The sequence below is a fragment of the Erythranthe guttata genome, chromosome 13, assembly GCF_056151865.1.
Source record: "Erythranthe guttata isolate IM_541 chromosome 13, IM_541, whole genome shotgun sequence".
Taxonomy (NCBI): Eukaryota; Viridiplantae; Streptophyta; class Magnoliopsida; order Lamiales; family Phrymaceae; genus Erythranthe; species Erythranthe guttata.
This window is the reverse complement of record NC_142545.1, coordinates 13,957,989-13,983,100: the sequence shown is the minus strand read 5'-3', so window position 1 is coordinate 13,983,100 and position 25,112 is coordinate 13,957,989. Positions and strand designations below refer to the sequence as shown.

General features: G+C 32.0%; 4 protein-coding genes and 1 long non-coding RNA gene across 9 annotated transcripts; 2 read left to right on the top strand and 3 right to left on the bottom strand.

Moving 5' to 3' along the window:
- The first annotated feature begins 161 nt into the window (after positions 1–161).
- On the top strand, positions 162–4,874 carry LOC105971360 (uncharacterized). 2 transcript variants are annotated; one of them, XR_016029307.1, is made up of 4 exons: positions 162–258; positions 438–511; positions 1,782–1,870; positions 4,518–4,874. It is a non-coding gene; the product is annotated as an uncharacterized LOC105971360 (long non-coding RNA). The 2 variants fall into 2 exon arrangements; XR_016029306.1 differs by lacking the exon at positions 4,518–4,874 and having other exon boundaries at positions 1,782–2,531.
- Positions 4,875–7,817: 2,943 nt separating this feature from the next.
- Positions 7,818–8,802, top strand: MT3 (metallothionein 3). Its single transcript, XM_088811409.1, has 3 exons — positions 7,818–8,041; positions 8,356–8,397; positions 8,490–8,802. Exons 1-3 carry the CDS (start codon positions 7,989–7,991, stop codon positions 8,590–8,592), a joined length of 198 nt encoding a protein of 65 aa, XP_088667535.1. The 5' UTR covers positions 7,818–7,988; the 3' UTR covers positions 8,593–8,802.
- A 1,405-nt stretch (positions 8,803–10,207) lies between these two features.
- LOC105968650 (cytochrome c oxidase copper chaperone 2) lies at positions 10,208–11,548 on the bottom strand. Its single transcript, XM_012993285.2, has 2 exons — positions 11,417–11,548; positions 10,208–10,668 (listed from the first exon to the last, which is right to left on the bottom strand). Exon 2 carries the CDS (start codon positions 10,661–10,663, stop codon positions 10,445–10,447), a length of 219 nt encoding a protein of 72 aa, XP_012848739.2. The 5' UTR covers positions 10,664–10,668; positions 11,417–11,548; the 3' UTR covers positions 10,208–10,444.
- A 2,197-nt stretch (positions 11,549–13,745) lies between these two features.
- On the bottom strand, positions 13,746–15,025 carry LOC105968658 (hypothetical protein). The gene has a single exon (XM_012993297.2). The coding sequence runs from the start codon at positions 14,375–14,377 to the stop codon at positions 13,943–13,945; it is 435 nt and encodes a 144-aa protein (XP_012848751.1). The 5' UTR covers positions 14,378–15,025; the 3' UTR covers positions 13,746–13,942.
- Positions 15,026–16,622: 1,597 nt separating this feature from the next.
- LOC105967692 (beta-glucuronosyltransferase GlcAT14A) lies at positions 16,623–19,597 on the bottom strand. 4 transcript variants are annotated; one of them, XM_088811783.1, is made up of 5 exons: positions 19,444–19,597; positions 17,914–18,633; positions 17,766–17,841; positions 17,533–17,648; positions 16,623–17,338 (listed from the first exon to the last, which is right to left on the bottom strand). In XM_088811783.1, the coding sequence occupies exons 2-5, from the start codon at positions 18,470–18,472 to the stop codon at positions 16,836–16,838; spliced, it is 1,254 nt and encodes a 417-aa protein (XP_088667909.1). In that variant the 5' UTR covers positions 18,473–18,633; positions 19,444–19,597; the 3' UTR covers positions 16,623–16,835. The 4 variants fall into 4 exon arrangements, with proteins under 4 accessions (XP_088667909.1, XP_088667906.1, XP_088667907.1 ...); XM_088811780.1 differs by having other exon boundaries at positions 19,208–19,522; XM_088811781.1 differs by lacking the exon at positions 19,444–19,597 and adding an exon at positions 19,082–19,238.
- Positions 19,598–25,112: the final 5,515 nt, after the last annotated feature.

Sequence of the window (25,112 nt, the reverse complement as noted above, 5' to 3'; positions counted from 1 at the left end):
TAACAAATTTGAAATTAATTGAAGCTTTGTGGCTTCATCTTCCATGGGATAAAAACACCCACCGCCTGAGCCCCGTGAACAAAAGGGCCGCTGCCGTTAGAGAATTCCGGGGGGGGGGGGGGGGGGGGGGGGGGAGGGGGGCTGGCTACCGTTGAAGAATTTCTCAAACCTGTGTTTTATTTCTCTTCAACTGTATTTAGACGTGCTGAGTTTCCTCGAATCTGGCAAATGTTTCTGTGGGGGTTGCAAATATGATAGGTGAATGAATATATTATTATTATTATTATTATTATTATTATTATTATTATTATTATTATTATTATTATTATTATTATTATATTGTTTTCTTCCCCCCAGGCATTTCATGATTTAAGTTTTCAAAGCATCTTTTGTTTCAGCTTGTGTATTCATGAGTACATATAATTAATTATATACAGGTTCTTTTATTGCGTTGGTGTTGATGGATAAACTAGGACGAAAGGCCCTTCTCCTCTGGAGCTTCTTTGGCATGGTAAAAACTTAACACCAATTGCAACACGGCTCCGTCCTTTTTGTATTGAATTCGCATTGCAACTTATTCGAGCTAATTGCAAATACCTCTCCTGTGTAATCTCTAATTGGCAAATACCCCCCTGTCAAAAAAAAACTCACCAACGCCCCCTCGTGTAATCAATTTCAAAACTCACAGCCCCCTCTGTGTTTTTAGGCATTGACTAAAAGTGAAATGACACAAATACCCTACGGGTTTTTCAGCAATTAGTAAAATATATATTGTACATATTTATTTGTTAAAATTTTCTTATCTCTGTATTAATTTAATTAAACCAAAATTTATTAGACAATTATTTTTAATTTTTGTGTAGTTATTTTTAATTTTATAAACATTATTTATTAATAATTTTGAAATTATAAAATATTAACAGAAATTAAACATGTATTGTTGTATTAAAAGATTTTATATGTTTTATATTTTTTTATATTAAATTTTAATTTAAATTAAAAAAAAAAAGAAAAGAAAAAAAGAGCAAAAATAGCTCTTCTTCTTCCCCGCTCCGCCCCACCCCACCCCACCCCACGACCACCCAAATCAACACTTCTTCTCCCTGCCCCACCACCGGCTCATCTTTCTTTCACCCCGACATTCGCGTAGTACAATTCTCCTCCAATTTCACTATTCCTATGGCAGTGGATCTGCAATTTGAACAAAGACGGTGACGGCGGTGCTCGACGGTCCAGAAGGCGGCGGTGGTGCGAGACAGGCCAGAGAGCGACGGTGGTGCTCGACGGTCCAGAAGGCGGCGGTGATGCCGAAGTTTTTCCGGGCTGGGAGGTGGGCGGCGGAGTGAAACGAAGAAGAAGATCTGAAAAAATCTTCAATTTTTGTCCCTTATTGCAATTTTGGAAATTTTAAAATTTACAATTTGGTCCTATAAATTATAGTTATTTATAATTTGACCACTCGGATTTTTTATTTATTTATACAGGGGTATTTATGACATTTCACCCTAGAAATAACATAAAAATTCGCAGAGCCCGCGAGTGAGAGACACGATTTGCCTTAAGGGGTCTAGATGCATTGACTTTGGTTACACAGGGGGGCGTTGGTGAGTTTTTTTTTTGACAGGGGGGTATTTGACAATTAGAGATTACACAGGGGAGGTATTTGCAATTAGCTCCAACTTATTCTTCTCCTTTTAGAATTGATGAATGTCTGCTAAACTTGGAAAATCATTAATTACCTGACTAACGCATTTGTTACTGTTTTACCCCTCATCAATCAGGCTGTATCAACAGTTATTCAAGTTCTCGCATCATCTTTGCCAGCTTCAGGTCCTCTTGGTTTTTATCTATCTACGAGTGGAATGCCGCTGTAAGTTTTTTATTTTTTTATTTTGGGTTTCCAATGCTTTATATTGATTTCATGTAATGGCCAATTTGGCTAAGCAATGAAATTGGCAAGTAATCGTCAGAAAAGGGTGTTTTTATCCATGGAAGATGAAGCCACAAAGCTTCAACTAATTTCAAATTTGTTAAAGTTTCAAATTAAGTTCAATTGAGTCCCTGATACTTTCAATTTCACCCTCTTATGACATTTTGAGGTGAAAAGACGAAAAAACCCTTGTACTTTCGCATGTGCATCGCGCATGCGTTGAAAAATAAGAATATTCGCCGGAATATTCCCCTTAGGTGGTTATGTGCGCCAAAAAACTGAGTTTGGGTGGGCGCTTGCAACTTTTTTTAGTTAAGGTGGCAAAGTGCAAAAACAGGCAAAGTCTAGGTGGCGAAATGCTATTAACCCTTTTTTATATTTACGCGTATCCCCACGTGTCCGTATCCTAGTTTTTTGGAAATGCCGTATCACCGTGTCCGTATCTGCGTATCGCCGTGTCCACGTATCCGTGTCCGTGCACCATAGGTTTTCAGGTGTTTGCAACATTTGCTTTTGCTTATCTTAAAATAATCTGTTTTAAGCTATTTTTTTAAAAGAACCCATAACCCTGCTTTTTCTATTTAAGTTCATTTCCGGAATATTTACAAACACCCCCAACTTTTATAAATAAGCACTTAAAACTGACTTAACTCACAATCACTAACTTCTGTTTTTAAATAATCATTTGCAAACACCACATAAACATTGTTTTTGATTTTTATCAAAATTTTATCTCCTAAATATTATTTGAATATTATTTTCGATTTTTATCATATTTTCACCTCCTAAATATTATGTTTCGATTTTTTATCAAATTTTTATCTCCTAAATATTATTTTAAAAATATTAGTTGAATTATTATTTTCGTATTTTATCAACTTTTATCTCATTAATATTATTTTAAGGTGGTGTTTGCAAAAGCTTTTTGAAAGTGATTATGAGCTTTTTTTCTTCTCATAATCTGTTTTCAGGTGTTTGCAACATTTGCTTTTGCTTATCTTAAAATAATCTGTTTTAAGCTATTTTATTAAAAGAACCCATAACCCTGCTTTTTCTATTTAAGTTCATTTCCGGAATATTTACAAACACCCGCAACTTTTATAAATAAGCACTTAAAACTGACTTAACTCACAATCACTAACTTCTGTTTTTAAATAATCATTTGCAAACACCACCTAAACATTGTTTTTGATTTTTATCAAAATTTTATCTCCTAAATATTATTTGAAATATTATTTTCGATTTTTATCATATTTTCACCTCCTAAATATTATGTTTCGATTTTTTATCAAATTTTTATCTCCTAAATATTATTTTAAAAATATTAGTTGAATTATTATTTTCGTATTTTATCAACTTTTATCTCATTAATATTATTTTAAGGTGGTGTTTGCAAAAGCTTTTTGAAAGTGATTATGAGCTTTTTTTCTTCTCATAATATGTTTTCAGGTGTTTGCAACATTTGCTTTTGCTTATCTTAAAATAATCTGTTTTAAGCTATTTTTTTAAAAGAACCCATAACCCTGCTTTTTCTATTTAAGTTCATTTCCGGAATATTTACAAACACCCCCAACTTTTATAAATAAGCACTTAAAACTGACTTAACTCACAATCACTAACTTCTGTTTTTAAATAATCATTTGCAAACACCACCTAAACATTGTTTTTGATTTTTATCAAAATTTTATCTCCTAAATATTATTTGAAATATTATTTTCGATTTTTATCATATTTTCACCTCCTAAATATTATGTTTCGATTTTTTATCAAATTTTTATCTCCTAAATATTATTTTAAATATTATTTTCGATTTTCATCAAATTTTATCTCCTAAATATTATTTTCGATTTTTATCAGACTTTCATCTCCTAAATATTATTTTCGATTTTTATTAATTTTTTATCCCCGAACCAGTCCAATCACTCCTATTTTCAGTCATAAATATCTCTAATGCACAACCATTTAAATCTACTAAAGGTTATTTTATCTTCTAATTTTCCATCTCAACACTAAATATTATTTTTTGATGATAAAATATTAATTATCATATTCCCAAAGATGGACGATTCCCAAAGATTTCCCTTAAGACTCTCAACACTTTCAACTTTTCTATTCCACTTCAACATGTTTGTGTTTTATCTTCTTATTTATATCCCACCTCTCATCTTCTCCACCCCAGTTTTATCTCTCCCCATTTCTACCAAATGTTTGTGGCTTCATAAATGGTTAGCTATTTTGCAATTTGTTTTCTCTTCATAGTTCATAATAAATCTGATTTTCGTCTTTTACAAAAAGGGTAAATAAATTTGATTTTCATTTCTAGCGGATTTGAATTTTATTTCTTCATCCTACCTAAGGCTTCTTCTTTTGGTAACCCGATTTTAATTTAGATTTTTTATCTTATTTTCTTCTTCATCCTATTGACAGTGTGGTAATTAGTTTGCATCATTTTCCATCATGGCTTCTAGGTAACTTCATTCTGTAAACTTTTCACTAATTTATATACCGAGGATTTCAAATTTTGTGTATAACAATTATTTCCTTTTAGATGTTATTAAACATGTTATTGAAATGGATGATTTGACAGAACTAAGCGAAAATGGGCGGATGCACAAGCTATTGGAAGTCGGCCTTCAAGACCTATTGTTTGTATGCGATATTTAATTTATTGTTTATATTTATTTTCGTTTTTTTAATTTTACAATTGTTAATTCCAGTGGCAAAACAAAGACCAAAATGAGGCAGTGAAGAAGGGGTTAGTTACGATGCAAGATGTATGGATGATCTTTTACGTTGGTATGTTGTCGATAGTGTAGGTTTGATTATGTTAACTAAATTATTAAATCTAATTAATTTTAAGCTCAACATGAAAGACATAGTTAGTGATTTTATTTGTGGTTCATTTTTCAATCTACTTAGGTGATTAAATTCATTTGAAAACTTATTCAACGATAAAGTTATTTTTTTTTTAGTATACTTACTAATGGTCCACTAATGAATTATTAATGAATGATTATAACAGAATTTTGATCATACGATACATCAAATGTTTGTTTATATTCTTACAATATCAAAACAATGCAATTTGTTGTCCCGTGCATCGCACGGGTACAATTACTAATAATAATAATAATAATAATAATAATAATAATAATAATAATAATTATTATTATTATTATTATTATTATTATTATTATATATATATATATATATATATATATATATATATATATATATATATATATATATATATATATATATATATATATATATATAATGGAAACAAAATAATTAAAGAGAGAGAGAGAGAGAGAGAGAGAGAGAGAGAGAGAGAGAGAGAGAGAGAGAGAGAGAGAGAGAGAGAGAGAGAGAGAGAGAGAGAGAGATTATTTTCGCCATGTGGCGCCGAGTGAAGTAAACTTCGGATCATCGTTTGTATCGTAGGATGCACCGCGGAAGTGTTTTACTGACAAAATAGCTCTAAGTAATTGAAATATATTACGGGTTTGGCACTGAATTGCATAAACTTTGATTAACCGGTCGAACCGGACAAACTTCAGATCGATTTTATGTTTTAGAAAAGACAAACCTCGATCCGGTTTTTTGGTGTTAAAGTTGGGTTAATCCAATTATCTGAGAATTCAAAAAGAAAAAAAAAACAATTCTTCTCATATTTTACCTATTAGTTATTAGACATAGACTTGTATTTATTTTAATCAATTCAATCACCTTGTATCATTTTTGGCTTGATTTTTATCAAAAAAAAAAACATCTGTTTTAAATTTTTAATTCATTACAACAAAATTAATAAGAACTACTCTATATTCAAATAATTAATAAATCTTTTTTTTTTAAGAAAAATGAATATATTAAGCGATATTAGCTAAAAAAAAGTCGGAAAGGTTGAGCCCTCCACCATTACAAGGAAGTTTAGCAAGTGAATGGGCTAAACAGTTGCCCGAACATTTAATAAAACGAAAAGATAACAGAACTAAACAAAGATGTCGTCGAAAATCATTCTTCAATGAGAGCTCCATACAACCAAAGACTCTAATCCGAATTATCTAAAATTTTAGTAAGTTGAACTTTGGACCCAGACTCCAATTTGGCTCCAATTTTCACTACAAGGGTTGATTCAAATTCAATATATAACATTGAAATGAATTATTTTATATGAGATGAGTTTCATAACCCAATCTTGAGCCCTTTTTGAAAAAGGGCACAACTCATATACCCACATGTCCAATGGATCACAAAGTCTTCCTCATATAACGGCCCAAAATCAGAATTCAATATAACAACTCATTGAACTAATCATCACTAAAGCGGCGCATGTCGTTTTATCGGTCAACTGACTCAATTTTGTAAACTTTTTTTAAGCACGGTGGTCGATAATATACCAATCCATAAAGTTAGACCGATAGTTTTAACTAATGGGTTGATTGATGGTTTTCAACTTCTTCAAAAATTGGTTGACTGATAATTGGTGACTAACTCACACATGTAATCCAAAATTTGATTATAGATATTAAATTATAGTTAATTTAACAAAATTATGATAATATTATTTTACTAAAAAATTAAACCTTAAAGGCTAAACAATAATATATAAAAAAAAAAAAAGTCAAACCTCAAAAAAGGTCGTTATAGACCCCCAACGTGCTATTGCAAATAAGATTTCAATTTTGAGATTTTAAATGATCACATTCTTAAATGTGAATTATTTAATATTTATATCTCTAACACGTTCTTCAAGTGTAAGTGAGTAATATTTGGAACTTTGCATTTAAGTTTTAAATATTTGAAATGGGTGACGATGAGATTCAAACACGTAGCTTTTCCAAAAAAAATGTAAATTTCATTATATGTGAATATATTCGGAATATTCGACTTTATCGCATATAAACTATGAAATATGAAGCTAGAAAAATTAAGACCGTTCGGTGACATTTTCTCAATATCCAATTTCGTTAAGCAACTAAAAAAGATTATTATTCAACAAAATCAGTAATTACTAGGGGTGGAAGTCGGCTGGATCGGATCAGAATTAGCCTTTTAAAAAAATAATTTTGTTCCCAAAGTACCAGTCATAATATGAAATTGTTATCTTGAAAAAATGTTTGTTTTTAAATTAATGATATTTAATTACATCGAATATCAATTTTTTAAACAATTTAATACGCCATCTATTCCTAAATAATTGTGTCTTTTCATCTTTGCACCAGTAGTAAGAAACTCAATAAATGTGACTTGATTTTAGCAAAATGATATAAAAATGACTAAAATAACATTTATTAATGATTTATAAGAGATATTTAATATTTAACGTTGAATTAATAAGGTTAAAATAGGAAAATACACATTTAATACAATATTAGAAACATAAAGGGACAACTAATATAGAACAAAATATTTTACAAAAATAACAGTTATTGTGGAACAAAGAGAGTAACATATATAATAAATAAATCACGTATCCTAGCTAATGACAAAATATTTAATTAATCACTATGTGATTAATAGTACAGTTTAATTCATTCGAATCCTTGCACCATGCACCAAAACCGAAAAAATGTCTAAATTAAAAAAAAAAACCGAAAAAAATTAAATAAACTCTGACACAAAAAATATATTCTATATATTTCAGAGAAATTGAGGAACCAATAGATATCCTCATTTAAAAAAAGAAAAAAAAATTAAAAGTTATGCTATATTTAAAAAAGTATTCGATATTCTGAAATAGACATGCACAAAAATACGTGTCGGGCTAATAATATGAAATCAAATATGGACCAATACTTTAAAATAGTAGTAGGATAGCAAGTCAGGCCATCCCACTATCAAAGATTCCTAATTCCCCACCATTATTTACTTTTTCCAGATAGGCCACTGCTCCACGCAAAGCCCTGATACGACGTCGTAGGCTCGCATGCACCATTTCTCCAACTATAAATAGCAGCTCTTCCACAGCTTCAAAAAATATAGCAGCAACAAATTATATAAATCTTAAAAAATATTTAATCAGTTTCCAAATTACTTTCAGTTTTAATATCTGAAGATGTCTTCGAACAACTGCGGTAGCTGCGACTGCTCCGACAAGAGCCAGTGCGGGTAAGTTTTTTTTTTTTTTTTTTTTTCATTTTTTTTTCATGCATGCTTTTGTGGCACAAAAATATTGGTGTTATTTTTGGAGACTATATAGAGATTTAACATATTTTTTTTAATTTATTGCTTCATCGTTTTTTTTTTAAATTTAGTATTGGTTAACGTTCGGGCTCAACGTATTGAGTAACCTATAAACATATAAAATATGACTAAAATATTCTTCCAGTGTGTGAGATGTTACATCTGGTGTATTTGACCTAGTGGTTTTGAACTGTATAATATTTATATAAATAATTACCCACTGAATGAATAAATTGCAGGAAGAAGGGTTACACTGCTGACATCATTGAGACTCAGAAGAGGTATTTTTCATCTTCTAATCTCATTTATTTATTTATTTATTTTTAATTAACACGAAAGAAAAAACCCACCGGAACTTAATTTCGTTTCGCAGCTACAATGAGACCACCATAGTGATGGATGCACCTGCAGCAGAGCACGATGGGTGCAAGTGCGGCTCCAGCTGCTCGTGCACCACCTGCACCTGCGGCCACTGAAGCCTCACCGTACTAATACTATGGACGCACCCGTATGATATATTATAATAGTTGTGTCGAATAAGTTTGTAATGTTTCTCGTTTGGGTCGAAAACGTGTGATGAGTGTTGTGCCAAAATTTGTGATCCCTCTTAGGTTCACAACTATGTAATAGTTTGCATCTCACCACGTTTAATTAATCTTATGTTATAATTAATCGGTTTGATTTTATACTGTCTTAAAATATCTCGTGTCTTGTTAATTACCTTATTAGTTTCTTCTTATACAATATCAATCTATTTTACACTGAATTAAGGGGTTTTTTTTGCTATAAATACCACCCTTGTATAATCTCTAATTGCTGAAAAACCTCGTGTTAAAAAAATTAGCATAGACCCCCTATAAAAGTTAGTTAAAGCTAATAAGGTCCCTAACGGCTTACCGTGTTTTGCACGCGCGGATTGTGCGGTTGGGGGTGCGTGTTCTGACATGAAAAGACCTAAACACCCTTTAAATCAAAAAATTGAAATTACAGATTAACCCCAAAATTTTCGTACACCAAAATGAAAGTTTCGGAATTTTCAATTCAATCCTTGACAATTTCCCAAATCAACTCCTTACCGTTTAAACTCTCCACCATTTTCACGTAAAACACACACAAAATCCTGCCCCACGGCGCCTCTTTGCCGAAAATTGACCAAAAGTTACATTTTTCCGGACGATTTTCCGACATATTTTTTTTCCAGCGGAATTTCTTCTCAGACAGATCACTCCCTTCCTTCATGTTTTTCCAGCAAAAAACCAACCGACATTCTAAGCTTGAAGCTCTGTTCTACATCAAACCAAACCAATAGAAAGGTCGGAACTTGCAAGATCTGAGCTTTAAGCTTTTTCTTGGAACTCCCAGAAATTCAAGAACAGAATCCCAACTGAAATTCTCATAAATTTGCATATTAAACCTTTTTTTTTTGGCAGCATAACAACCCCAATACATTCTTTTCTGCTCGCCATATTCTGCTCTCTTTCTTACGATATTATGCTCAAAATGGGTTGACCTCGGTGAAGATGGTGGCGCGCACAAAAGATGATTGATTGGGAAGAGAAGGCCAGGGTGGGGGTAAGATATGAGATGGAAAATCTCGAACATCACCGTTTGAGTTTGATTGCTTCGGCGAGGGCACTGTTTTGTTTTCCGACGATTGAGTCATCGTTTTACCGATCATGAACTTGTGAGATACATTTGGGGAGGTGGAAGAGATGGTTGGAAGAAAAATGTATTGATTGATGAATCTAAATTTATTTATGAAAATTGAATACAAATTGGTGTTTTGGTTTGGTATATTTATGTTTTATGTACTAGGGGTATTATAGTCATTTTAGCTAAATCGACAATCAAATAGCGAATAAGGGGCGGTTTGCTTTACCAAACACGACATAAGGGGATCCTTTCTAAGTTTTATAACAGGGGGGTTTTCGGCAATTAGAAATAACACAGGGGGTTTGGTGCTATTGGCTCCTGAATTAAGTAGGGGAAACTTGTCCTGTGAGGGATGACATAGCAGTTAGAGCAAGTGAGCATGTATCAATTGACACAGATTCGAACTCCCTTGAGATAATTACATTGGTCCTGCATCGATTCAAGCAAGCGACGACGACAAATTTTTGTTAGCATTGGAAAAGTAATATTTTTCCTTAACCATGTCAATAACACGAGCTTCACAATTTGATTAAACCAGAACAAATTTACGAGCAGAACCCGCAGTATCGTAACTATATTCAGACCAACGGTGCGAAACTAAAACCACGTCCGTTTATTACTAGTTTTGTAGTAAGACTAGCTTCGAATTATTGTATTCAATCTTGTTCGATTTTTTCAGACATTGAAGCCCTCTGCACGAAGACATCTTTTATGAGCCTCGATCCATTTTTCACAAGAAGATTCACCGTGCTCCACAACACATTCGTCTCTCAGCTTTTTAGTGTCGGGGCAAGCGCAGCATATCTTCTTCTTGGGCTTCGAATCGGGCCCTGAAACTTTCTGTAGTTGCAGCGATATAGTAGAAGAAGAAGTTTGTATCGGCAATCCACCCATTGTCACTGCTCCCACAAGAATATTTCATATTAGCGAACAAATTTTATCAAGTGAATATACGAGGCTCTTATAACAACATCTACCTTAAAAACAAGTTCAGAAAATATCTATCGTACTCTAGATACAATCTGGAACGACAATTCAAGAGGATTTCGGAAATATCTCGTAAACTAAAATTACATACATATCACGATTGCGTTTATATACCAACAGCTGAGACTTTGATAGTAATTCTCAAAAATCCGACAAAAAGTTTTACGAAAAGAAATTTATGTGGCTGCAGCACAATCACCCTGTTCAGAAACTACGGAAACGAGATACATACGATTCGCAATCACTTATCGAATTATAAGAAAATCAAAAGCATAAACAGAAACATCTCAAAGAATTCGTATTCGAATTAGCTTTCTTTCATCAACCTTAAATATGTTAATTAATTTTTCTATTATATTTTCAGTGGCAAAATGAAGCATGAGTTTAGGTAAAAAAAAGTAAGAATAATATATATTATTAAGCTTGTGAAATTGTAATTAATTCCAATTGAAAAACACAGAAATTTTAACAATTATGAGAATAAAATTAACAAATTAAATCACATAATCTCATCAAGATTTTACAACGAACTGAAAAAGAAAAAGAAACAAAATCGAAGAACTTTTCACAGTACCAATACAAAATTGCATAATTTTTAGCAATTAATAGAGCAAACTAATATACATAAAGAAAAAAGATTAATATGAAAAACAATCGCACCTTATTTCCTTGTTGAATCAAATAGAGACGGCAGGGAAAAGAGGAAAGAGAACAGAGAGTATATCGTATATGAACTGGGTTCTAGAAAGAATCGTGTTTTTCAGGGCCACCATCAAACATGTGTTGCTAAACCTAAAAGCGTGTTTTCTTCAAGCAGCTTCTACGTTTAAAAGCGCATAATATTCATATTGACTTGATACGAAATAATGAAAAGTTGTTGGCTATAAATTAAAATGAAGGACAAATTGCATTTCATACCATATACATTTTTGGAAATGGAATTGAAACAATGTTTTAAAGGGGGGTCGTCTCGAGTGTCAATTTGGAAATTTTATAGGAGGTGAAGTGCATTTTGTCTTACAATGAAATACGAAAGTCGAAATTATCCGGTCAATAAATAATTGCATGCCGTACTATAAAAATATGGACAAATTGCATCTCACCCCCTATAAATTTCTATTTTTTACACTTTACCCCCACCAATTTTAGAAAAGTGAATGTCCCCTCTTAAAATGTTATTCTTGTTGCATATTGCCCCGATAACAAAATTCAATGGATTATTCACAAGAATTGGGTGTTTCTTTTCCACGTTGCCCCTATAAGTGTTATGTTTGTTGTACATTGCCCCTTTAAAACGTTATTTTAAGTGAACGATAACACATATTATTTTATTCTGGGACAAAGTGCAACCAAAATAATATTTCCAAGGCGGCTATCATTTTTTTGAATTCTTAGGGAGAAAAGTGCAAATATGGGAAATTTTTATAGGGGGTGAAGTGCATTTTATCCTAAAAATATTTAGTTTAGAGTTAATCATAGAAATTTTTCTTAAAATATGATTAAATTATAAAAGAAATTCAATTAAGATTTAGTATTATAGCCGTCAACACATCAGATGCACACGATAGTAAGTAGAAATAAATATCAAACGAATATTTATTAGTTATAAATCATATTTCAAGGGATAATTGTGTGATAATTAAGGGTCATTATGTAATCCATCAATGAAATCCAGCCCTTTTTAGTAACGAGAGAGTAATTAAACAAAATAGTGGTGGAGTGAGAAAGCAACAAAAAAAGATCATAAATATTTTATATATATGTCAAAGAATTGAAAAAGCAAGAAGGTGGGACAAATTAGTAATGAGTTAATTAACTAAATAAATACAACTTTTGACCCCCAAAAAAAAAAAAATTCGGCAAAATTGGAATTGATTCTTTGCCTTATAAAAAAAGGGTCGAACTCGCTAAAATATACATCCGAATAAAGATTTACCATTAATCTACACACCAATATGAATGTGTGTGAATGTTGTCCGATGTACGGTTCTTATAATGTGTGTACTATGTTGTCCGATGAATGTTCTTTATTCCGGGATCATAATTTAGAATAAAGTACAGTTAAACCTCTATAAATTAATACAGTTGGGACCATCAAGATTTCATTAATTTAGCGAAATATTAACTTATCGATAAATTAATAATTATTAATTTATACATTAATTAATAACTTATTAATTTATGAAATTACTTTTATTATTATTTTCAATAAATACATTTTTTTTTTAAATTTTACGTATATATTATTCATTGTACCATTCGTTCAATGCACTATAGAGCCTGTTTCACGAATGGAAGCTCTTAAAACAGTAATGGTATAGAACGATTTATGTTGAGTTATAAGAAAACTATACCGAAAGTTCTAACCATGTTAAGAAAAGTGAGGGACGAGATTGATGGTAATGCGAACTTCTACAAGAAACAAGTGAGAATTAAATTATATTATATTAACTCTTCATGGATCTATAAAATATGCACTGTACTATGTAATTTAAGAATTTTTTTTTATGCATTATTAATTTATATATTATATGGGGCTTCTTAAAATTTCCGAATGTGTATTATCTTATAAATTTAGCGAATTATTAATTTAGCACGTTGTCCCCGAGTCGGGACCGGAAAAATTTATTATTTAAGTGAGGTTATTAATTTATCGGGTATTAATTTATCGAGGTTCTACTGTATTTATGTTTCTTTGCACAACTCAAAAGCCACAAAAAACGCACGTTTAGTTTTGTAATACACCAACAAAATTGACTTCAAATCACATAATTATACATTGAATTAACCAATTTTCACAAAAAAAAAAAAAAAAAAAATCTTTCTAGCTTACAATTTCATGAAATGTAAGAACAACAACATCAAAATAAACAGAATAGCACCACCAAAACCTTCACTACACCGAGGAATCAAACGGAGAAGACCTATCGTAAAATAGGTATCAATCTCAAACATTGCAACTCCACAATCAAAATGCAAGCAAGAATCCTAAAAACACAATAAGGAAATTTTTATTGCTCCAACAAAATTTACAGCATGATCTAACGAAAAATCGATCCAATTTGCAAATCAAGAACTTTTTTTTTTTTCAGTATATCACGAAATCCAATTCGAAAAAAAACAAGTGTTAAAATCCAACACCACACTTGCCAAAAATGCCAATACATATCAATATCAATATCAATATCAATCATACTTCTCTCTCCAAGAATACACGAGAAATAAAACCCAAGAAACCCCCAAGGCGATATCGCCAACAACCAATCTCAGCCAAGCGTGGCCGAGAACTTCAATCTTGCTATCGAAGTAAATCCTCCAAACAGCCATCGCCACGTGGAGGAGCACGCAACCCTTGGCGAAGAAGGCGTGGAAATCGACGTCCTTCACAAACGCCACCATGAACAAGAAGAATCCGACAGCGAACAGAAGCAAGCCCGAGAACGAGTGCGATGTCCGAATCAAGAGGCGGTCGTGCTGAGTCGACCCCAATAGCTTGGTCGCTTGCGTTTCGCCGTGGCTGAACACGAAGAACTCGTCGCTGTAGAACATCATTAGTGCACCACTAGTTAATGCCACCACAGAATGGACCGTACATATAATGAAAAACCCCGCAGACACCATTTAAAAAAAAAAAACAATTCTTTGAGTAAAGATTTGAACTTTTAGGTTAGAAATGCATAACCCATATCATAAACCCTTGAATTATTGACGAAGAACCTCGCAGACACCATTTAAATAAATAAATAAAGAATTCTTTAAGTAAAGATTTGAACTTTTAGGTTGGAAATGCATAACCCATATCATAAAAACTTGAATTATTGACGAAGAACCCAGATGAAGGAAAAAAAAAACTATGCTTCGATTCACATTTTAAATGGGCCAATAAAAAAAAAAAAAAAGCAGAGGAATCCGATTATTGTACTGCTTGAAAAAAAAAACAAGATTTCTTTCACTAAACAATAGGGAAGTAAATTCAATTCTGATTCCGTACGAAGAAAGTTGGATTTGGGGATGAAAATAATTATTGGAGCAATAAGAGAGGAGATTGCGGAATATTAGGGTAGGGGAGAGAGGTCCAATTGGGCACGAAATAAGAAGGCTATGCTATGGGGGGTGGGAAACAGTTGAACAATTGATTTTTGTTTTGGGGGGTTGGGGGTGGGTGGGGGGTTGGGGGTGGGGGGGGGGGGGGGGGGGGGTTGGGGGTGAAGTCGGCAAAGAAGTTTAGTGAAGGAGGTATGAAAAGTTGCAGAGAATATGAGGAGACGAGGGTTGAGAGAGCTGATTTTGTTTGCCGTTAATTCTTTCAACGGAGTATACTTTTCTTAACAGCTGATTAGTCATAATGTTGATTAGTTAATATATTTAATATTTTTTTCGAATTACTCTTGGAAGCAGTTAGTTGTAGGAGAAAAAAAAATTGGAATTTAAAAATTGGAATTTTGGAAGTTCCACAATTTTAGATGATTAAAATCTAGCTGGATAACCGGATATAGTTAGTGGGATTAATTATTCCTTTTTTTTTTTTTTTCATATAAGACCTTGAACAGCAAAGGTTTGATTTTTATTTTGGGATCTGCTGGGATATTTGAATTTGTTAAAAGTCACTCGGTCAGTTTAGCTGGACAACTTAAACTTAATATAAAATTGAAAATAGAGACAACTTAGTTGGAGAGTTTAAGACTGAAAATAGATATTTTAGTTGGAGAATATAAACTGAAAATTGACATTTTACATGTAAATGACCTTTTTTACATGTAATGTTTTGTTTATTTTAATTAGGGATGTCTACAAGGAAAGGTGATAATTAATTAAACTATAGAAATGAATTTTATTAATTATCTTAAATATAAAAAATTACTTCATCAAAAAATGGGGCCATGGGCCATGAAGTCATGGGTGAACATTATCCTATTCAATAGTAACATTTTAACACTCGTTTGGATATTATGGTTGTTGCCGACACGATGTCAACTAGTTGTGTCATAAATCATAAAATATTACTCTACATTTCTCGAACCAAAAGAAGAAAGAAAACAAAAAAAAAAAAAAAAAAACAGAGAATTTCCCTTATTATTTATTTAAAATTCTATTGATACATTAATTTTACTTTATTTCAAGATTGTGCCTTTATTGCCATTAATTAATTAGGTGATAAAAAATTAATTAGAATAATATTTTTAGCCATTTTAAATATATCTTTCATGATTCATACATACATATTTGTTAGTTTTGAGTGTGCAATACTTCAAAAGTTCAAATCATAAATATTGAGTGTAAAGAAGTATCTAAGTATAAAACTAATGAAGGAGCTAGGTGCATACTAAAAGAGTGTGGCGAAAGGAAGAGAGAGGCGAGTGTGAATAAGGAACAAGAGCATGAGTAAACTCAGTCAGTAAATATAATATAATATCCATGATTTTCCGATTACAATGTGATACGATACTTAAAATTGGAACGAAGAACTATTTGAAATCCGCAAATTCTTATAAAAGAAGGGAATTTGAAACCTCAGAAGCCAGAAGGTAAGAATCAATTATAATTTACAAACTAGTACACGAGAATAAAAATTTGCTCGACGCACTTGTGCAATTGACTCCAATTTTCTTCATTATTAAAAGACATTTGTTTTTGAACTTTTGACCTTGACACCGTTAAATCAAGGTCAACGTCCCATTTCTATTGCCTTCTCCCTTTTTATCGTAGACGATGTTTAACAAAGTCTGGTTCGATTGAGCGCGCGCTGCAACACTCCGTCGAGCAACAGTTTATCAACAAAAGGGGCAACACGATGGAAAAGGCCGGAGAATCCATGGGCATTCTTGTAAATTTCGAGCCTTGACCGAATAGTGTCTGAGGTCAGATGTAAGTCACCAATTTTTGTTACACCATGTATATATATTACTGTACAATCACAAAGTATATATGTTCATGAAATTGGACTAATTAGTACATCAAATTTTTAACTTCTGTATATATAAAAGCTAAAGGCAAGTAATGCAGTATCTTTGCCTAATGCTGTCCTGTTTTTACTTATAATATGATGTAATAATTATTTCAAAAAAAAAAAAAAAAATCGCTAAGTACACTGTTTTTTCCGGCCAAATTTGGCAGTCCGGACAAGTTCATTGACAAGACGCCGAAGCCTAACTGCACCGGGGCCCGGTCTAAGTTTGGTAGGATTTCCAACCTCGGAGCAACGGCGCCCGCCAGCACACCAACCACCGGGGGTGAAGCTCCCGTTTTTTCTCCCGAGTAATTCCCTATCAATTTTGTCAAGGGCAAGATCGTCTTTTTTGAATTTGCGCGCAAATGGGGCACCGCTGGAGACCATTTTCGTGGTGTCGTTGACGGTGAGTGTGTGCGGATGCTGTTTCGGAGGGTAGTCCCATGAGATGTAGTGCATGTCGTGGTTGACTACTGTAGGGGCAAAATCGGGAGAGTTGCATATAACGGTCTGGAAATAGCCTTCTGGCGAAGAGACGAAGTTCGAGTAGTACATGAGAAGGGTTCTTGGGAGATTGTCGTAACCCCATATGCAGTACTCCACAAATGCACGCGATAAGATCGTCCAAGCCGAACCTGGAAATAGCAAAAAAAATTGAATCGGACAATAATGGAATTAGATTACTGACGCGTTGTTTGGTCCTAAGATAAGATTAGTCAAAATAAGATCAGACAACCAATTACTGGCTGGCCTGAAAAGTTGTTAGACTAACCAAGATGTTACCAGCCAAGCAAGATTTATCAAATGCATATTGTACTAATTGACTAACCGGTAAACAATTTGAATGACGTTGGTAATTTTCTATTCGGTGTGACCCATAATATTTCGGACTTGTTACTCTGGTAAAGCCCGGGATCTACAATCAACGGCATCGCCCTTCGAGCCCTACAACAAAACAAAAAAAGAGAAAGAAAAACCAAACACGCCCTAAGCATTTCTTGCCTTTGTCTTAACATGATCAAATTGATCACTACTTTGAATAAATGCATCAAGAAAACTTACTCTTTCCACCCTAAACGGCTCGTGTATTCCACGAAATTAATCTCTCGATCCACATCCGAAAATGTCGATAGAAGATCTACAAGAAGAACATGTTTTAAGAAACCAAATAAAAATAAAAAAATAAAAAAAAAAATAATAATAAACTCACCATCTTGAGTGACCAAAGGGTAATCCGAGGCACTAAGATTGATAAACCAATCCCAATCTTGATACCTCCTTAGAAGAATAGCACATGCATGAAGAGTATTAGCAACCATAGTTGGCCCTTTATACGTAACCATATTCGCCTTCACATTCATATAAACGTTCCCGATCTTCGCAAAAGTCGGATGATTTTCGACACGAGACGCGAGCTCCAATCTCTCCCACGCGGGGGACTCGAGATCGAGGTGAAGTACGTAGTAGTTCCACGGGTGGTACAACGCGTGAAGAGTCCTCCAAAGTTTGTCCAAATCGCCCTTCGATCCGGATATCATGTACGCGAATTTCGGAACCGATGGAGGGGGCGGGGACCCCCAGTCAACGTTGGTCTCCGCGAAGGTTTGCTCCGTGGAGAGACGGGATTGGAAGAGAGAGAAGATGGAATTGACGGGGTTGAGATGGGAAACGAGGCCAACGTTGAAAGTGGCTCCGAGAAGGAAAACGCAGATCAACGAAGTCATTACGAGTGGGAACACCCATTTTCTCTCCATGTTTAATTGCCCCATTATATTTGCATAAATCTTGAAATCATCAATTCCACTAATTGCTCATAACAAAAATTAAGTACTAGGTAAAATTGCAGAGAGGGTTTCGGACAACGTTTATCGGCTTGTCTTCGATCGGACTTCAATGTGCATGAGTCGTCTTCACGATTCGAAAAATACAACTGAACATGAAAAGAAAAAAAAACAGTTAGAATTATCTCGATCGATAAAAATAAGGACAAGAATTAAGGTAATAAAAAATCCCAATTATGCAAATTAAATATATGTAACAAAAAAATAAAAAAATGTTCATAGTAAAGTATTATCAGGACAGCTGCATCAATAAAATCGAAAACAGATAGTCGAAATCTGTCTTTATGAGTTCACATGGACGAAGTTTTCAATACATAAAGAATTCACCAATAATACAATTAAAAAAACAGCCAATTTGATTTACTAGACAAAATTACCAAAAAAACAAAAAAAAGAAAATACATATAAATTAAGTTCATGAGTACAGAGAACCGTGTACGGTTGGCGGCGGACGATGATTCGCCGGTCCGGTGAACCATCAACCATATATGCATAAGCATCTGTATAATAAGTACATATGAAGAAAAGAAAACGGACCTTGTTTTTGTAATATATTACTCTATACTACACACACTGAGAGAGAGAGAGAGAGAGAGAGAGAGAGAGAGAGAGAGAGAGAGAGAGAGAGAGAGAGAGAGAGAGAGAGAGATCAGTTATACGTACGAGAGAGGGGAGATAATTAAATGTTGGCTGTAATGAAAGAAATGATATAATAATGGTGGGATTTTTGTAATTACTTATCAAGATTACTGTGATCAGAGAGATTCATTATATTCATTCACACTGGAAAAAAAAAAAAAAAAAAAGATGTGGATTATATTTTGTATGTAATCCCATTACAGTTTTTTGTATTTCTAGAGAGAGAGAGAGAGAGAAATTAACGGAGAGAGAGTATGTACATATGGAAGGATGATAATAAGATAGTGGGAGAATAGTGCATTTATTCAATTTGATGCCAAAGTCAGAGGTCAGAGGAGCAGAATTTTTTCTCTTCTTCAGTTTATCAATGCTCTACATACATACACATTGTAGATTCTTTTTTAGTCTTGAAATAATTATATTATAATTAGGTTGCTAATCAAATAATAGATCATAATTATTATTTCATTTATTTAAAAATTAAAACTCTATTATGTTTTCAGCACGTATTGTCCACAAATTGTAAGTTGCTGCATTAACCACTCCACGTTTTTATTACGTGGCTCGCTCTTTAAGGATTTATTTAATTATAATTATTTTTGGCCTAATCTTTTTTTACTAAATAAATAAAACAAGTCACAATTTTGATATATTTATCTTAAATAGAATTATATCTACAATTTTCAACTTCTTTTGAGTGGAATTTTATGAGGTCCACTAATACCTAATAATATTAATCATGAATTCAATAATTTCTTGGTGGTTTGTCCCCGCAACTATGAGAAAATGATTAATTTATTTGCGTCACGTTAGAGCACGAGAGCGTGGTCTAATTTAACGCACATTCAAATTTCATTTCCGGTATTTTTTATGTCGAACTTGTCACATACGATTAGCCTAGTAAATTTACTTTTCTTATATATGAGTTATTGTAGGTAATGGCGGAACTATGTGCAACATAGGGTGGGCTGAATGCCACCCTTACTCAATGCATTATTGTTTTAATTATTTTAGTTAAGTTAGCCCACCTAATTTAATTTTGATGCAATCTTATATATAAAAGAAAGAAACGCTAGGGCAACCCTAAGAAACACTAATGTCATATTTGTAATTTTTTTTCAATTTTTATCAAATTTTTATCTCCTTAATATTATTTTAAATATTATTTTTGAATTTTATCATATTTGTATCCCCTAAATATTATTTTAAATATTATTTTTTATTTTTATCAGATTTTTGTCTCCTAAATATTATTTTTTATTTTTATCAAATTTTTATCTCCTAAATATTATTATAAATAATATTTTTTTAATTTTATCAAATTTATATCTCCTAAGTCCTAACTATAATTTTCAACTTTTAGCAGATTTTTATCTCCTAAATATTATTTTCGAATTTTATCAAATTTATATCTCCTAAATAATATTTTAAATATTTTTTTCGAGTTTTATCATGTTTTTATTAGTTTTTTTATCTCCTAAATATTATTTTCGTTTTTTATCAGATTATTGTCTCCTAAATATTATTTTCGATTTTTATCAAATTTTATCTCCTAAATATTATTTTAAATAATAATTTTGATTTTAATCATATTTTATCTCCTAAATATTATTCTAATTATTATTTTCATATTTTATCAACTTTTATCTCATTAACATTATTTGAAATATTATTTTCGATTTTTTATCAAATTTTTATCTCCTAACTATTATTTTCAATTTTATTTTTGATTTTTATCTCCTAAATATTTTTTTTGATTTTTTTATCAAATTTTTATCTCCGAAATATTATTTTAAATATTATTATCGATTTTCATCAAATTCTCCTAGATATTATTTCTAATAATCTGATTTTCGATTTTTACAGAAAAGGGTAAATAAATCTGATTTTCATCCCTAGCGGATTTTGTGACATCGTTTTAGAGAATGTCTGCAACATTTGAATTTTATTTCTTCCCTACCTAAGGCTTCTTCTTTTGGTAACCCGACTTTAGATTTTGTTTCTTATCTTCTTCTTCATCCTATTGCATGTGTGGCAATTAGTTTACATTTTTTTCCATCATGGCTTATAGGTAATTTCATTTTGTTAAATTATGTGTTTCATTAATTTATACCAAAGTTTTCAAATTTTATGTATAACAATTATTTCATTTTATATTTTATTGGACATGTTATTGAAAGGGATGATTTGAGAAAATTAACCAAAAATGGGCGGAGCCACAAGCTATTGGAAGTCGACCTTCAAGACTTATTGTTTGTATGCGATATTTAATTTATTGTTTATATTTATTTTTGTTTCTTAATTTTCCAATTGTTAATTCCAGTGGCAAAACAACCTTAAAATGAGGCAGTGGAGAAGGGCTTAGTTCCGATGCAAGATGTATTCTTTTACGATGGTATGTTGTCGATAGTTTAGTTTTGATTATGTTAACTTAGTTATTAAATCTAATTACTTTTAAGCTCAACATGGAAGACATAATTGATGATTTTTTTCCTGGTTCAAATTTTCAATCTACTGGTATTAGCTGATTCAATTCATTTGGAAAATTATTCAACAGTAAAGTTATGTCCTTTTTTTTTGTGTGTAATATACTTAATAATGTTCCAGTATAATAGAATTTTGATCATACGATATATCAAACGTTTGTTTATATTCTTACAACATCAAAAGAATGCAATTTGTTGTCCCGTACATCGCACGGGTACAATTACTAGTATAAATATATGTAACAATTATATTTAGATATTGTCAGTTTTAATTTATATTATGTTCATTAAGTATACTACTTATTTATTTTATGTTATACTTTTACGAGAAAAATAATTAAGAGGCACTACCTCGAAACCCCCGTAATTTTATAGCCCACTCTCATCTTAAATCCTCACTCTGCCATTGATTGCTGAAGAATATAAATTTACGCAATGCATCTATATAATTTGATGCAAATTCCTTAATTAAAAAAATTAACAAAAAAAAAAATCTACTTGGGAGTTGGGAATTAACAAAACATTAGAGAGGAAAAAAAAAAAAAAAGATGCCCGCATGGGTGTAGCTCAATTGGTTCCGGAGGTGGTAAGTTGGTGCAAGAGAAAAAAAAGATTACATTATCATTCACTCATTCACTTGAGGTTAATATAATAAAGAGATTAAATTATGAGCGGATCAACCGATATTTAATATAAATCGGATTCCACTAATTTTTTGACAGGTGACACTCTTAAGTTTTAACTCTTAATAAATCATGCTAATTATAATTAGGGATAGAGGGGTTATGAGTTCTGCTGGGGTTTTATTTTTCCTTTTTTTTTTCCAATTATTAGAATCATAATTATATTTTTATTTAAACTATCCACGTATCAATTATCTTATCTTATGATATCCGATTTTCCTATTAAAACAGACCATCCAATCTAAATTTGAACCCTATAATAAACTCTCAACAACTTAAAACATGCATACACGATTCACTCCTAGTATTATACGTATCAATTATTTAATGGATCAAGATCGAATCACAAACACTAAAATACTCGAAACATTAGTTTACCATCGGAAAGTCAACCCCAAGTGAGCAGAGTTTGACACGTGTCTACGTCACATTCTTAGAGCTTGGAAAAATATTAATATATTACATTATTTGTAAAAGAACATATGGAATATAAATGTAATATATTATTTAAACAACAAGAGAATCTTGTTGGGAGTTAAAATAATAATTAAGAGAATATCCTATTTTATTTTAAATATTTTAGATTGATTTTGGAGCATGATACAAAATTTGAATCTCAAAAGTTGCAAGACACAAAAATTGTAGATCCTAACTAGCAAATTCCCAACATTGTCGAAAATTTGAATCTAAATAGTCTGGTTAGTACCGTTGCGGTCGAACAAGATTTTAATACGGGTGGCAATATCATAGCTAGATACAAAGAGATTATCACTACGTCCGGATAATTTGGGATCTCAAATACGGTTGCATGATTGGACAATAGCGAGATATTGTGTACAAGGAGAAAAACAATTGGACTACAATGGCGACTTTCGAGATACCAATCATACCGACGCAGAAGCATAAGGTAAGCAAGGTAAGTGTATAAGAACTATGTGGCTTTGAATTATTTTGTTATTAAAGTATACGTATGTAACATAATTTTTAATTTTTACTTTTTAGAGTTTCACTTCTAAGTTTAAACTTTAAAATTTTAAAATTTATAAGTGCAAGCCCTTTCAATTTCTTTTTCTTTTTTCTGTTTTGTTTTTGGCTTTACAAGTATAAATTCGGATTTAGAACTTTTAAAAGTATGATTTTATTTTTTATTTTTTTCTTACAAGTATAAATAACATTTTTTAAGTTTTTACCTTTTACAAGTTTAAATAATTATTTTTTCAGTTTTTACAAGTAAAAATAATTTTGTTTGAATTTTTACAAGTATAAATATATATTTTTTAAAGTTTTTGTAAGTATAATATAAATTTTTTAAACCATTTATGTACAAATAAGAACAATTAAGAAACCCTGAAAATAACCGGTTATTTGGTTAACCATCGAACCGGTCCTGAACCTCCCTATTCGCGATCCGGTTCGGCCGCTTCACACAAAACTAGAACCTGAACTGCCGGTCCCAAACCGGAACCGGCTCAAATCCGGACCATGCCCCTTGGCCCTTGCCCCACCCAACGACCGCCACCATCCATCCGACCGCCACTTTCATTTTCTTTTTCCTTTTCTTTTTTCCCGTAAAGATCTTCATTTTTGAAGAAGAGTAGAGTTGTTTTAACATAATGATATGTTCAAAATTTTGAAAGGACGAAATTCTAAATTCACAATCATATACTTACAGACTACAGTATCTAGAGATGAGAAGAAGCGTGTGGTTCATTCATAGACCATATATAGTAGAGTTGGGCAACATTGAATTAAGAAAGTAGGTTATAAGTCTACAAAGCTGGCTTTTTTGATTTCTTATATGTGAGGTCAAGGTGATATTAATCTAAGGATTGTTTTTATGCTACATCCCGTAAAGATTACATCAGGTGAATTTTATCGTTGATCTACACACGCCAATATATATGGATATATGTTTGTGTTTGTGTTATATGAATGGTAAAAATTTACCCGATTTAACATAAAATAGACCTTAAACTAAGTAAATAATATAACAAGTATCATTATAAATGTACAGATGATCATAAATGTAAATAAAATGTGCAATTAATAAAAAGGGTAAATTATACCTACACCTTCAATGTATGCTAAAATAACTTTAACACCTCTATGATATCAGTAATTACAATCACACCCCTGAGACATTGTTAAAAACTCTAACGGGATAATGCATTGCATACGTTATTCCGATAGAATTCTAATGGAGAATTACTTTCAGTAAATGGTCTAGACAACATAGAGCTAGGAGGTGATATGGATCCCCCAACATTTCTTAAATCACCCATAGCTCTATGTTGTCTCCACCACTTCCTGAAACTAATAATCCATTAGAACTCTAGCGAAATAACGTATACAATACATTATCTCATTAGAGTTTCTAACGATGTTTCAGGAGTGTGATTGTAATTAACGATACCATAAGAACCCTAAACATTATTTTAACATACCTCAGGGTACTAGGTGTAATTACCCTAATAAAAATATATACATGTAGAGTCGAGTACTATATGCTATAAGTGTCAGTAGATGCAACATATAGAACAAAGTTAACAAAAATGAGAATATAGTTGTGGGCTAATTTTGAATTCCGAAGCCCATCACTGATATATTTATATACGAGCAGGCAGGATATTTCAAATTGGTCATAATTTTTTACAAGTCAGCTCTAATAAAGTTTTAGGACATATTCGGTTACCTATATCGGATTAGTTTTGAATACAGAAGATCGAATTTGTTCTCTACTAACTATTTAATTATTTAGTT